The 14,227-nt window shown below is 45.1% G+C and overlaps 1 protein-coding gene across 3 annotated transcripts in view; it reads right to left on the reverse strand.

The window, feature by feature from the left end:
• Positions 1-14,227, reverse strand: part of TTYH2 (tweety family member 2) — an 83,324-nt gene that overhangs the window by 7,224 nt on the left and 61,873 nt on the right. For 2 of the 3 annotated variants that reach the window (XM_081180895.1, XM_081180896.1), the window contains exons 7-13: positions 11,383-11,452; positions 9,307-9,362; positions 8,478-8,570; positions 7,513-7,605; positions 7,251-7,393; positions 6,506-6,691; positions 2,336-2,414 (exon numbers count right to left, since the gene is read on the reverse strand). In XM_081180895.1, the coding sequence (XP_081037021.1) occupies positions 2,336-2,414; positions 6,506-6,691; positions 7,251-7,393; positions 7,513-7,605; positions 8,478-8,570; positions 9,307-9,362; positions 11,383-11,452 (720 nt within the window). The remainder of the gene's footprint in view (positions 1-2,335; positions 2,415-6,505; positions 6,692-7,250; positions 7,394-7,512; positions 7,606-8,477; positions 8,571-9,306; positions 9,363-11,382; positions 11,453-14,227) is intronic. The other variant, XM_081180897.1, reaches the window with a different exon arrangement.

Genomic DNA, 14,227 nt, shown 5'->3' on the forward strand with positions numbered 1-14,227 from the left:
TCATGCAAGAACCTGCCTTTTAACATTTTTAATCCCTTCTACCCCACTTTTGTCTGCAAACAACTTAAACCATGGTAAATCTTTTAGTCTTTTAAGGTGTTACGACTCTTCCCCCCCCCTTTTTTGTGTGCAATAGATTATCATGAGTAAACTCCATGGGAATTGGTCTACGAAGAACAGGGGGAAATCCCTAGCTGGGTAAAGCAGAATGAAACTGCAGCACTGATGTTTCATTGTACCATATTTGAAGAGCTTCTAGTAATTGTCTATTCAAAGCAGCATTTGCTTGGGCAAATGTTTATTCCAAAACAACAACAACCAACCCTATTCACTTTACAGGTTCTCAGCATGCTGAGAATTGGGGATCATTTGACCTGTAAACTAATCAAAGGATTTTGTTTTATTTTAAATTGCTCTAATTCAGGCACAGGCAAACTCGGCCCTCCAGATGTTTTGGGACTACAACTCCCATCATCCCTGACCACTGGTCCTGTTAGCTAGGGAAGATGGGAGTTATAGTCCCCAAAACATCTGGAGGGCTGAGTTTGCCTATGCCTGCTCTAATTACTACACCACTCCCAAAATATACTGTACTTTTCCGTGTATAAGACTATGTTTTTTTTCTTTAAAAACCACGCTAAAAAGTGGGGGTCATCTTATACATAGATAGTGCACAGGATGGATGTTTGATTGGTTGCTGCCACGGGTGTCAGCGGCTATTGTGCATGTTATTGGTTGCTGCATCAATGGGTGGTGTTGATTGGCTGACGCTCCAGCAGTTGGGCAGGTGATTGGCAGCTTCTGCCGATGATGGGACAGACAGGAGGTGTATTTCGCCGTGTGTGCAGTTGAGGCAATCCTCCCTAAAAAAAGCTCAACCACCGTGGGTAATCCCCGCCCAAAAAGCTCAACAACTCTGTGCCATCTCCCCCCATTTTCTTAAATTTGAGTCTCCAAAAATATGGGCGCGTCTTATACATGGGGGCGTCTTATAGACAGAAAAGTATGGTATGCAGCAGGCCTCAGTAATGCGAAATCTCAACCCTAGCAGCTTGAAATTCTGGGTGCCTACCAAGCTTTGATTTTTGCATTATCCCATTCTGGGGAAAACCTCCAGTTTCATCCAATGGAATCCACTAAACTAAGCACCCCTACTGCAAATCAAAAGACTACAGGAACACTTTGAATTCTGGAGGTTCCCATGTTTATGAGGGTCAGGGGAAACGTACAGCACACAGGGAAGTGACGGGAAATCACCAGGGAGGGAAAATAAGCCAACTCCAGCCCCAAAACCAAGAAAAAACAGAAAACAGATAAGCAACTTACTCTTGAAGGGCAACATAGCTCCAAAACAGGAGATGCAAAAACAAAGCAAAAGTTAGCAGGCAAGATGTGTTTCAAAGGAACGTTATGCCAAACTTAATAAAGAGCTTTTGCTTAAGAGTGAAGCAAGTTTGCAGAAAAACATGGAAGGATTATTAAAAAACAAAAAAGGAGGAAAAAAGCAAGCAAAGAGTATATACTCATCTTCTAGATCAGGCATCCCCAACCGTTGGCCCTCCAGATATTTTGGACTACAATTCCCATCATCCCTGACCACTGGTCCTGTTAGCTAGGGATCATGGGAGTTGTAGGCCAAAACATCTGGAAGGCCACAGGTTGGGGATGCCTGATCTAGATGGTTAGAACTTGAGCAGTTGAACACAATTTTAAATGCACACAGGGATTTTTTTTTTATGGCACTGTGTCACATGCTAATATATACAACACATAGAAAAGGTAATGCAAAGTCATAGACATCTATTGGCAAAACCGGCAAACATTTGCAGAATATAACCTCACACCATGGGCTGCGAAGTACCAGTACTATAACACAGAGTTGCTCTCTGCCCTATTGCTACAAAGCTGCCCATAGCTTAGCCTGCAAGGATGGAGTCTCAATGGACTGCACCCTGTGTTTCCAAAAGGTGAGAGCACTAAAACGGCTGTGGGAACAAGAAATGCCGGACTCAAAAAAGCAGGACTTCTTGCAGCAGTTTTCACCTTCCAGCAGATATGAATCTCTGGGTTAAGGACCGTCTTTTTCCCGTGAAAGGTGTGCATTCAGGGGAGGTTTCCCCCCTGGGTTTCTTTTCCTCATCTCTAGCATCAGAAACAAAACTATTTTGGCGTTTGACAAAAAGCAGGAGGCTTTCTCGTCCCGGGTTTTTTTTATTTTAAAAAAATATTTTTCAAAAATGCATTTTAATATAGAGAGGTTAGTAAAAGCAGAGGAAATGATAATAAAAAAGAGGGTCTGTTATAAAAATGATTTGGCCTCCGACGCCCACCGTACCGTGGGGGGAGGCGATCCTCTTCCAATCAGTGGGACGTTTTCATAGCGTGGGTTCCCACCAAAGAGCACAGCTTGGTTCCTGCAGGTAGAGAGGAGTTAAGATCAGGAGGGCAGTATGTTGAAATGAACTCCGTTCTGAGCCTGTGGCTAGGAAACAACCCCTGTTACATTCCTACACAAGCAACGGACTCGAGTTGTGGGTAGGGGACAGAGGAGGAAGAAGGGAAAGAAGAGACGCCAATTTAATAATGCTAGTTTTAATAATGCCAATCCTGTTCTTTGAAGCAGAGACAATCTATTCAACTAAAAAATGTTGCTGGCCTGGTGCAGAGGTGGCAGAACGTCAGCCACAGTCCGTTGGGTTGACCTCTATGATTTCTTTCTTTCTTTATTGTACATAAATTTTTATTAAATTTTCTGTTTTACAATTTAAACTACTCGTTTTTACATCCTTAAAATATCAGTGACTTCCCATCTTCTCTTTCCACGGTTCATTTTACATCTCATAAATCCCTGCATATTTTACAGAAACTATACCATTCAGTATTCCATTATTGCATCCACCGTAACTTATTTGCACTGTTGACTTTATCTTAATGCTGCCTGCATTTTCAGCGGCACACAGTTATTTCCCATATACTCAATAAGCATTTTCCAATCTTCTCTAAACGTATGTTCTTCTGTGTTCTCTTATTCTATATGTTAAGTCTGCAAGCTTCACATATTCTGTCAACTGAAGTTGCCACTCTTCTTTGTTTGGGACCTCACTTGTTTTCCATTTTTGGCCTAGAAAACATGGGCTGCAGTTGTGGCAAACTTAAATAACACTTTTTGACACCTGGGAATTTCAGTCGGTTGACCTCTATGATTTCTAGAAGACTAATATCTTCCCTTTTACTTTACCTCACGCCACAACAAGGAGTGAGGAATAGAGGAATGTACCAGCCGACACAATACATGGATCGTTCCACAGCTCTGCCCTTTATAGGTGGAACTGATGAAGCAGAAAGGAGTCACGCTGGCAAGCAGCTCCTCCATTTTCTAGAGGTACCCGTTTACCTCAGTGAGGGATGCTGGCAGAGGTGAGGAGCAGGCTAGCAAGAGCTGCGAGACTAGAGCAATGAATTAAGGGGTGTGTGTGGTTTTCGCTCCACATGACAGGAGGAAACACACTTCCGTTGGGTCTACTAGAAGTCAGCCAGCGATAGATAAGAATGGGATGCAATCCACTTCCTGCCCACCTCTGGGCCTAGCAATTCTCAAATCTTATCCAAGCAAAGAGAAGGAATGGTAACTCTGTGCTAACCTGATGAAGATTTAATCAAAACAAGCCAGCAGCTCAGGAGGCAGTACACGAGCGATTCTACCACATGCAGCTATGCATGCACTATTGTGCCACAATCCATTCACGAGACTGTACAGATCTCTGCACGTCCATAGGGAAACTACTTGTTTGAAAACCTTGTCCCCTGGTTCCAATCTCCTTGTACATGGAGACTTACAAGAGGTAAGGTAAGTCTTAGGAGGGAATGTTCCGTGCAAGGACTTAGTGTTGTTGCATGCTAGAAACAGGGCGCGTGAATCAGCTCCCACTTGTCCCAGATGTGGAACAGCTGGCTAAGGACTGCTTATTGGGGTTCTTATTTGGGACACATGTGCAGGAAATAAAAAATCTCTTACTCCCCACCCCCCTCTCAAGAAGCACTGGGCGAATGCAGCAAGGAAGCGTTTTGGCACAATTGTTTCAAAACTAGCAAACACTTAAAACGTTGTTCTGAAACGTGTACTTTATTTTAAATTAAAGATTCAAATCCTGCAACTTCAACTGGACTTTAATGATCTTTCCACCTTTTCACTCACTGCACTCGTCGCGACAAGTGTGTTGCCGTCATCTGGTGAGCAGAGACAAGCCTCAGCCTTCCTCCTAACCTTGGAGCTATGAAAATGAGTGGGGGTCTTTCCAGGGTTTGTACAATGACCTCCCCTGCCAGGCTCCAATGTTGGCTCGAAAGTTGTGGCTCATTTGGGTGCTGTTCATCTCAGGCCTGGGGCATTGCTAGGCACTTAAAAGATTTAAGGCACGGGCCGAAAGCTACAAATTTGTGTAAGCTAATTTATATGCACAGATGCAAATGTAGAATTAAATGTCACAGAGGGCAAGCAAATTTGCCCTTCCAGGCAAATCTTTCCAATTAATTTTCACCCCACCCCAGATCACCCCAAATTAGTTCCTCTTCAATTCATTTACCCTCAATTAACTTCGCAACAGATCGTGCTCGGTATCAGCTGAATTACCCATCAACTGCTCCCATTCATTGCCTCCCAAAATAATTTAAGGTTACTTAAATTCTTATCCTGCCTAGTGAACCCAGATCACCCTACCAATTCATTCTATCTCAAAATCATTCTGGGCCTTTGCTCCCCGCTGTGGCAACACTCTGGCTCAGGCACTTTTGAGTGCCAAGACCAAGGAAGTGGCCAAACAGCTGATCTCCCTGCTACCCTTTCCTGTAGGAAAGAGCGATGGAGGCTTCTTCAGTCACGTGACATCATTCATGATTTAGAAAAGAATAAGATATATATACTGGATGCAATGCGTGTTTTGAGACATGGTGGAAAATGCAGGTAACACATACTCTTCCATCTAGGAAAACAGACACTCTTCTAAAACTTTTCAAATAGCCATTCTAGCAGGACTGCTTTCCCCCTCCTTCAAAACAATCAATCAAGAGCAACTCAGGTTAAGGCAATCCAGTGTTAGATCTGTCTAATGATGGGGAAAGATTGCCAGTATACAACTCTAATAATAAAGCTTCAACAGCTGACTGGAGGTCCAAATGACTGCCAACCGATGCCTTCCCTCTTTGTAATGTTTAGCTAAAGATGTCCTCAGGGTTCCTCCACCCAAACAACACTTCGCTGGCTACTGCCCTCTGAGGACAGAAAAATGGTACCAGGATACATGTTGTTTTAACTAAACATTACCAGAGGTGCATGGAAAGGCTGGGAGTAGCCATGCGTGCCTCCTTTTGCAAAGTATGAACCTGAACCTCGTTTATTGCCATTCCTTCATCATCTCCTTCCAATCTACCAGGAATGAAAACTGAGGAAAACAAATGAATCAGGCGGAGGAAGCAAGGAGGAGCTAAGTGGGCAAGGCTCCTCACATCAAATTGAGCTGTTTTGAAACAGAGAAGCCACATGTTTCTCGATTGCTGGATGACTAACTTCCAAAAATAAAAGCAAGTGGGGAAAAAGACCGTATCGTGGTAAAAGAGGATGCAAATTTAGACGCTAACACAGTACAGAAGACAAGAGACTGTGTTAAATCAAACCTTCTCTAGATACAGTCGTACCTTGGAAGTTGAACGGAATCAGTTTCAGAAGTCCATTTGACTTCCTAAACCAGGCACCCCCAAACTCGGCACTCCAGATGTTTTGGGACTACAACTCCCACCGTCCCTGACCCCTGGTCCTGTTAGCTAGGGATGATGGGAGTTGTAGTCCCAAAACATCTGGAGGGCCGAGTTTGGGGGTGCCTGTCCTAAACATTTGGAAACCAAAGCGCGGCTTCTGAATGGCTGCAGGAAGTTCCTGCAGCCAATTGGAAGCTGCGGAAGCCCCGTCAGACATTCGGGTTCCAAAGAACGTTCGCAAACCGGAACAATCAGTTCTGGGTTTGCGGTATTTGGGAGCCAAAACGTCCAAGTACCAAGGCATTTATGATCCAAGGTATGACTGCATTAGCATTTCAGGGTGTGTGTCTATAGGCTTCTCTTTAAAAACACTTCTTCCAAAAAGCAAGGCTTTTGTTTCTCTGTATCTTTCAGTGAGCCAGAGACGGCTCACCCATTGGGCGGTTGGGAACATCTGTCCAAGGGATCAAGTATAGAAGGGCTACTGGGTTGCCAGCTGTCGAGAGGGTGGGATGGAGAAACACAGCGGTTCTCAAAAGAGGGATGGAAAGATGGAAGCAATATGAAAAGTCAGCATGAATCCCAGCAGGGACAGATGGTATCGAAGGATGGAGAACAGAGGATGGAAGGCACTCCTGAGCATACTGGTCCACCTGAAAAGGTTAGCCAATCCCTGTTGTCACCTGGAGAATTCTACAGACCCAGGCAGGAGCCTCAGTGCTGATGTTTGGTACCCCAGGCATCTTGTACTCACATGTACTCTGATACTGGCGCGTTGGAGATGGTCTGTGCTGGAGGCTGGAGGCTGGTCTGGCTACCCAGGCTGCTACTGTAGCTACAGAAACTACGAAGCTGCCCCCGGCTGGGGTTGTGGGCAGCAATTCGTCGGGCCTGCGGATTGAAGGGGTCTTCTTCATCTATGTCGTCATAATCCTGGTCCCTAGTCAGAATGAAAAGGGAATAAATTAACACTGGACTGAGGCACCAACCCAACCTCTACTGGCCAATGGTCAAGAAGACATGAGTTGTAGACACCTGTGGACCTTCAGATGTTGCTGGGCTCACACCAGACCCATTCAAACTGGCCAATGGTCAAGAAGACATGAGTTGTAGACACCTGTGGACCTTCAGATGTTGCTGGGCTCACACCAGACCCATTCAAACTGGCCAATGGTCAAGAAGATATGAATTGCAGTCTAGCAACATCTGGAAATCCCCACAGGTTCTCTACTGCTGCTTCATCGGGTGGTACCTGGGATACCTCTGCAGGCTCTTTGACAGGAACCATCAAATCTGCACAGCTCCAACTTGTGGCGAGGGACAGAACAAAGCCCATGATCCTGGTTATACAGTTCCTGGCTTAGAGGCAGAAAGCATACAGAGTGACAGCACCCATTGTTGCCACTGCATTCATCCCCATTTAAAATCACCATCTGCAACGAGCAATTTTGTCTCCAGCATACCCATGTGTGCTCCTGGCAGACCCTCTTCCATTTTACCTGCTGGCTAAATGCTTCCAGGCACGCGGCATGGCACAGATGACGGTGGAGAAGGACACGGCAGCCAAGAGGGAGAAAAGAATGAGGTACAGCAAGCCTTCCACCCCATCGTAGCAGATCCCAATCAAGGCATCCAGGTAGTCCTTTAATTTAATGGGAAAGGGAGGGGAAACGTCTCAATTCCTTGTGTGCCAACAGGCCCCAATCCACACAACACTGCCTCCTCCACACCTCCCAGCAAGCCGTGCCTTGCGCTGCTCACCTTGTGTAAGCCCCGGCAGTCCAACATGGCGGTCAGCTGGTGGAGGCTGCCCTCTGATTTGTTCAGTAGCTGCTGTATGCCTAGCAGATCTCTCTGCAGCAAGGGGGGGTGGGGGTTGGTGAGGAGGAGGAGGAAGACATATTTGCGGCAGGAAAAGGAGCATGGGTACCGTGAAGCTGCAACATGGCATAGCAGCCCTATGAAGCTGGATAAACTTCCCAAAATGCAGGGCCGGAAGGGGGAGCCCCAAACTGGTCCCTTCTAACTGTGTGCAAGGCTCCTTTCTACACACACACACACACACACACACACACACACACACACACACCTACACCTCCATAACAGATGGACCGTGGGTGGGTGAATGGGGCCGGTAGGCACAGCCCCCGCTCTCCTTTTCACGCAACTTATTTGTGTGAGGGGAAATGCTTGAACAGGGCTTGTGTCTTGTGTCAAAAACCATCAGGCTGGAACCCTGGTCTGGAAGGCAACTAGGAAGTTTACCTGGTTCAGGAACCAAACTGCCAACAATTAGTTCCTAAATGTATACCCCTGATTATGACTTGTTCAAGAGGTGCTGAGCAGTGATCGGGTTGCTCCTAGCTTGACTGATTCTTGCTGCTCTGCAGTTCCTCTGTGTTCTGAAATTGGCTTCCAGTAGCTGCCCAGACCGCTCGTCTCTTGCCTCAACCTCTTTGCCTTACATTCAACATCTTTTCTGTCGCTTGCCATACCCTCGAGCCTCTCCAGGAGAGAACCTAACAACCTCCATGTTCAATTTGTGTCTCCCCCCCTCCTTCCCACATTGCCAGCCCGGTCCTTGCCAAGAACTAATCTCGCACACGGAAAGAAGTACAAATCTGCTTCAGCCCAGTTCTACGCAATATACGTTGACATGGAAGGCTCCACAAAATGGCTTAGCGCAGCCCTGATTCGTTAAGACAACCCAGCACTGTGCTGTTTACCTCGGCTGTAGGGAAAAGAGGGAGAGCAAACTGCATGAGGCCTTGGATCTGGATCTGCATGGTCGTGAGAGAACGCTGGTAGATGGTCAAGGCCTGCAAAGAGGGAACGTAGTACAAAATGCATGAGCCAAGCTTTCACACAAAGGGCCACAAGTTCTAAGTCTTCACCGCTTTACAAGTCGACACAACCAGCCTCTTTCAAATCCTGGGAGCCAGTCAGCCCCACTCCTTACATGGCAAAACTTTAGCCTCTCTCTCCCGCCCCCCAACCCGCTGCGAAGCCTGGGTGGTTCGACCTATGGGCTCTTAGAAGCATTTTATGGCTTCTCCTTTTCCTCTTCTCCATGAAGATTACCAGATTTAGGGAAGCCCTTGGGATAAGCTCCACAACAGGGATTGAACTTGTGAGGCAATTCCTAAGTTCAGGCAAGGAAAACTCCTTTTATTGGAGAGGTCTGGCACCCATAAATCTAACTCCCCACTCTGCAAAACTTAGCTTCCGATGTGATGGGAAGTTCATTCATAGAATGAAGGTGCAGCTATCTCTTGCAAAGTTGGAAGGAAGCCCTGTGGGCTATCTAGCTCAATGCAATAAATCTAGAGTTAAGAGCGTCCTCAAACAGCCTCTGCATGGAAACCATCGGCATGGTTACCCCTCTAGATAATTGGTTCCATTGCCAAACTGCTCTTACTGCCAAGGAAGTTTCCTTCCAATGTTCAACTACGGTCCACCTTCCTGTAATTTAAGCCTGTTAGATCTTTCCAGTACAGGTAGACTGAAGACATACTATTGGGAAGTTCCTATCATCAGGATACCCACATTTCTTACCTGCTGGAAGGGGTTGGTCAGACTCTGGCTGCAATACAGGTAGTACTGTACAATCTCTGCAAGGAAGAGGGTCATAGGTCAATGGGACAGTGGCACCCCTATTAGCCCAACCCAACTTGAGCACATCTCCTATCTGGGAATCTGCCTGCTTGGAATGCAACAAACCCTCTTGTGGCTCGGATAGCGCCATAAAGGATTGTCTCCCTTTCACAACACTGACTATGCATAATACTGTTTCGAAGGGAGGTGCTGCAGGAAAGCCTTGGGTCTGACTAAAGAGCTGCCAAGCCCAGGATACAAAAGAAAACAAGGCCAGGATGTGCATATTCCTGGTGCCCCACAGCACAGAATTTGCTATGGAGGCATGATTCTGTAAGAATTCCAGCTTTAATTACAGGCGACTATTATTTCTTACTGTTTATTAGTTTGTATACTGCTTAATATGCCAAAATGGCTTCTAAGCAGTTTACAACTATAAAAATCAATGCGTAATTAAAATACACAGCAACAAATCCACTGGGGCATTAACACGCCCTTAATTAAAATATGTAATAAAACAAGCAAATTAAAAAGTGTAACAGTTAAAAAACAGTTATACTGAACATTATGCTAACAAATGTAGTTCCCTGAATGCCTGTCTACCTATCAGTGTGACTGTGTCATTTGCAGAGCATAATTGGCAAAGGGGTGGGGGTGGGATGTTAATGCTTCTTGCACTGATTTTCCCATGTAAATGCCCCCCCCCCCGCATGTGTAGTTTTGTCCTAAAAAAGCGGGGGGATTGGAGTGAAGTTGTGCCCACAATTTCTGAAAAACAAGTCTTCAGCAAATACAACACAAGAGAGCTTTTGACACAGTGTCCAAGAGCAATAAATGGTCTATACAACGTTTCTGTACCGCTACGGAACAGACCATCATTCCACCTCTTCTTCATCACTCCAAATTTATGCAAAACATTTAAGCAAAATCCCAACAAAACTTCCAAACACTGCAATCAAAGCTCAGGTTTATTCAAAACTGCCCAAACTGGGTAATTTATTATTTGGATTTTACATGAAAGGAACTTGTTTCAAAATATCCCAACCACCAAGGAGAGTGACAGATGCATTGAGAGTCTTAGAAGTGTTGACAGGCCACAACATGCTCCTTGGTTCTCGTTTCATGTCCACTTCTGATTGCAAAGAGACAGATTCTGCATTTATTGTGGGCCAGAGGCAACTGGGGAGGTTTTGACAGCCCTGGCATGTTTTATCAGCTACGAAAATAAAGCTACTATGAACCTGGAGGTCCAGGGATTGGAGCTTCCTTCCTGAACTAAGCTGAATATTTTAAAAGCTAGACTGGTGACTGGGAGCAGCTGCCGAGACCACAACACCAGTCTGAAAGACCTACACTGGCTCCCAGTACGTTTCCGAGCACAATTAAAAGTGTTGGTGCTGACCTTTAAAGCCCTAAATGGCCTCGGTCCAGTATACCTGAAGGAGCGTCTCCACCTCCATCGTTCTGCCCGGACGCTGAGGTCCAGCGCCGAGGGCCTTCTGGCGGTTCCCTCACTGCGAGAAGCCAAGTTACAGGGAACCAGGCAGAGGGCCTTCTCGGTAGTGGCACCCGCCCTGTGGAACGCCCTCCCACCAGATGTCAAAGAGAAAAACAACTACCAGACTTTTAGAAGACATCTGAAGGCAGCCCTGTTTAGGGAAGCTTTTAATGTTTAATAGGTTATTGTATTTTAATATTCTGTTGGAAGCCGCCCAGAGTGGCTGGGGAAACCCAGCCAGTTGGGCAGGGTATAAATAATAAATTATTTTTATTATTATGAATATTTTAAAAGCCAAAAGTCTGTTCCAATGCAAGCACAAGTGTGACCTTGGGTGCCCTTTGTTCAGACAGGTATGGCGGCCTCCCTCGATCCGAGTCTGCAGCTGTACACCCTAAGGATACCCCGTGGACAGCAATGCCTATCTGAGAGCAGGAACAGGGTCAGGCGAGACAAACGGCAATGTTTGTTGCGCTTTACCCAACTTCTGTCCCAATCGAGGCATTGCCCACGCCACCCAAACGGAATAGGAATCTCACCTGCACTGAGGTCGCTTTGCGTCATGTTCATGATGAACTTATCTGGAGCCATGCAGAAGTCACTGGTACCCTATGAGAGACAGAGTTTTAAAAAGGGGGGCACTGTGATGGCTGGAAGTATGACTTGAGGAGGTCATACACCTGGTTGGGTGGGGAGGAAGGGTTGTAGCTCAGTGGAAGAACATCTACATCAGCCTTTCTTGGGTCCCCAGATGTTGTTGAACTACAACTCCCATCACCCCTAGCTAGCAAGGCCAGAGCTCAGGGATGATGGGAGTTGTAGTCCAACAACATCTGAAGACCCACAGGTTGAGAACCACTGATCTACATGATCCAGTTCCTGGAATCTGCAGGTAAGGCCAAGACTCCCTGTCTGAAACCCTGCAGGGCTGCTGTCAGTTAGTGTAGAGAAGGCACGTCCAACTTCCAAGAGATTGCGATCTACTCCCACTATAAAAAAAACTGGAAGTGATCTACCGATTGGATTGACCAGAATTTTTGGGGGGAAAGCGTCATCAAAGTTGTTGAACTTTTTTCCCTTTTTGCTTTTTTGGGGGGTGGGGAGGAATCAGGATCCCGCGATCGACCAGGATCAACAAGGGACATTCTGCCATCAACCAGTACATCCTGGTGTAGAGAATGCAATTTTCATTACAGGTATGTGTGTCTAAAAACCACACGCGTAGACAGGGTGGATTTGATTAAAATCATGATTTAAATCATTTTTATTTTTACAAAAAGGCTCATTCTTGCTGGTATAATCTTAATATTTACAACCAGGTAAAGGTTTCACTTTCGGAACAATAAATTTTCAGAGTAGTTTTTACAGTTATATCAAAAACTACTGATATGGTTATACTATTGGAAACAAATAGACAGATAATTATGAAATTATTGTGCAGGTTTAATAAGTTAACTGTTTATATTTGGACAACTTTTCCGCTGTGCTTTTATTGGAAGGAGAAAAATAATCATTTCCCTAATAACAATTTGAACAATTTATTTAACTAAAACAAGAACATTACAGCATATGTATACATGTTTGTTAACTGATGTGGTTAAACATTTTTTTTAAAAAAAAATTTAGACTGAGTTTTAGCACACATGAAAAACTTAAATCCTTATTTCCTGATGAATATCCTTTGGACTATAATGCAACTTAAATAGAAAACTATCTTTAGAAAGATTTTTCCTCCAAAAGCATTTTATTTTAAAAATCCAATTTAAATTTAAAAAATCCATTTTTTAAAAAAAAATATTTTAAAAAATCATTGATTTTTTTTATCCACCCACCCCATAGAACAGGCAACTGCTTTTAAGACTTTAGCACTTTCTATGAAGGTACATTTGATTTTTATATTACCCTTCCAATTCCTCTTCTGTTATCTACAGCATTCATACAAATGTGCAAATATGTGTGTGTGTGTGCGCACGGAAGTGTGAGGTGCTTCTGGTGGTCTCTCAGCCACAAAACAAACCTTTCGGGGTGGTTAACAAGAGCAGATCAACAAAGAGGCTTGTAAAACATCTCCTGCCTCCAGTGCTGGAGAAAAATGGAACTATTTTTGACTTTTTAAATTTAAGGCATTTCCACCTTGCCTTTCGTTCATATTGCACTCACAAAGCAAATCTGAAACACCCAAAAAAGGGGGGAGCCAGCAGCAGCAGTAGCAGTAACAGTAACACACACACACACACACACACACAAATTTAAAAGTAAAAACCAGTTTGTAAATAACAGAAAAGGAACCGGGTACCAGCCTCCCCTGAACCACCAGCAGAAGATATGCTAAACCCAAGTCCTACCTGAACAACACATAATGAGAGCTTTTGAAAGGGGACTGGCAAACCCATGAGCCTGACAGCAATGACTGCCCTGTGCCAAATCAAAACGGAATCATGCAGACTGAATCTGAGCAGTTGGACAACTTAGGGAAGCTTACTCAAAATCACTTATTGCACTTTAATAACTTCGTACTCCCTATCAGGCTGGCAGTGGGAATCCCAGTACACGTTTGTGATAAATGAAAATGGAACTAAGAGCATCTTGGCTGTGAGTCCTGGAAGAGCTGCTCCCTGACTTGCAGGCCTTTCCCCACCTGGCCTGACTGACTCCAGCTACAAAAAAGGGGCCCTGACTGACTCCAGCTACAAAAAACTGGGGCTGCTGCACACACTCTTGGGCTGGGGTCTTGTTTAGGGGTTTTTGTTGCTGTTGTGGGTATGAATTCTTTGGATCTTTATATTTAAATCTTACGTTTTACATGACAATTTCTATTTGGTAGTTAGCGTACTTTTTGATTTGTTTTGTTTATTGTTTATGGCTACTCTTACGTTTTTAATGATGTGAATCTTTTTATGCTGTCAGCGGCCTCAAGCATCATTTTTAAGTATGGAAAAGCAGCATACAAATAAAAGGATGCTGTTGCTGTTAAGAGGTGTCGTTCCTCTGGAAACAAAATGAAACAAAACTACAAAAAGGACAGCAGTAGGCATAGCGAGAGGACCAAAATGTTTGCCCTGGCTTACCGTATTTTTCGCTCTATAAGACACACATTTCCCCCTCCAAGAATTAAGGGGAAATGTGTGTGCGTCATATGGAGCGAATTCAGGCTCCTTGGCTTCAGCGATAGCAATGCGAAGCCTCTGAAGCGCAGTGGGAGTGCTCCCACCGCGCTCCGGAGGCTTCTGGTTGCTTTCGCTGAAGTCTGGAGAGCGAGAGGGGTTGGTGTGCACCGACCCCTCTCGCTCTCCAGGCTTCAAGGATAGCCGCCTGAGACTTCGGGTTCTGCTCTGGAGGCTTCGGGTTCCTTTCGCTGAAGGGCAGGTGCCCCTTCAGCTAAGG

Source organism: Podarcis bocagei (genome assembly GCF_964188305.1).
Source record: "Podarcis bocagei genome assembly, chromosome: 2".
In the NCBI taxonomy this organism is placed as follows: domain Eukaryota; kingdom Metazoa; phylum Chordata; class Lepidosauria; order Squamata; family Lacertidae; genus Podarcis; species Podarcis bocagei.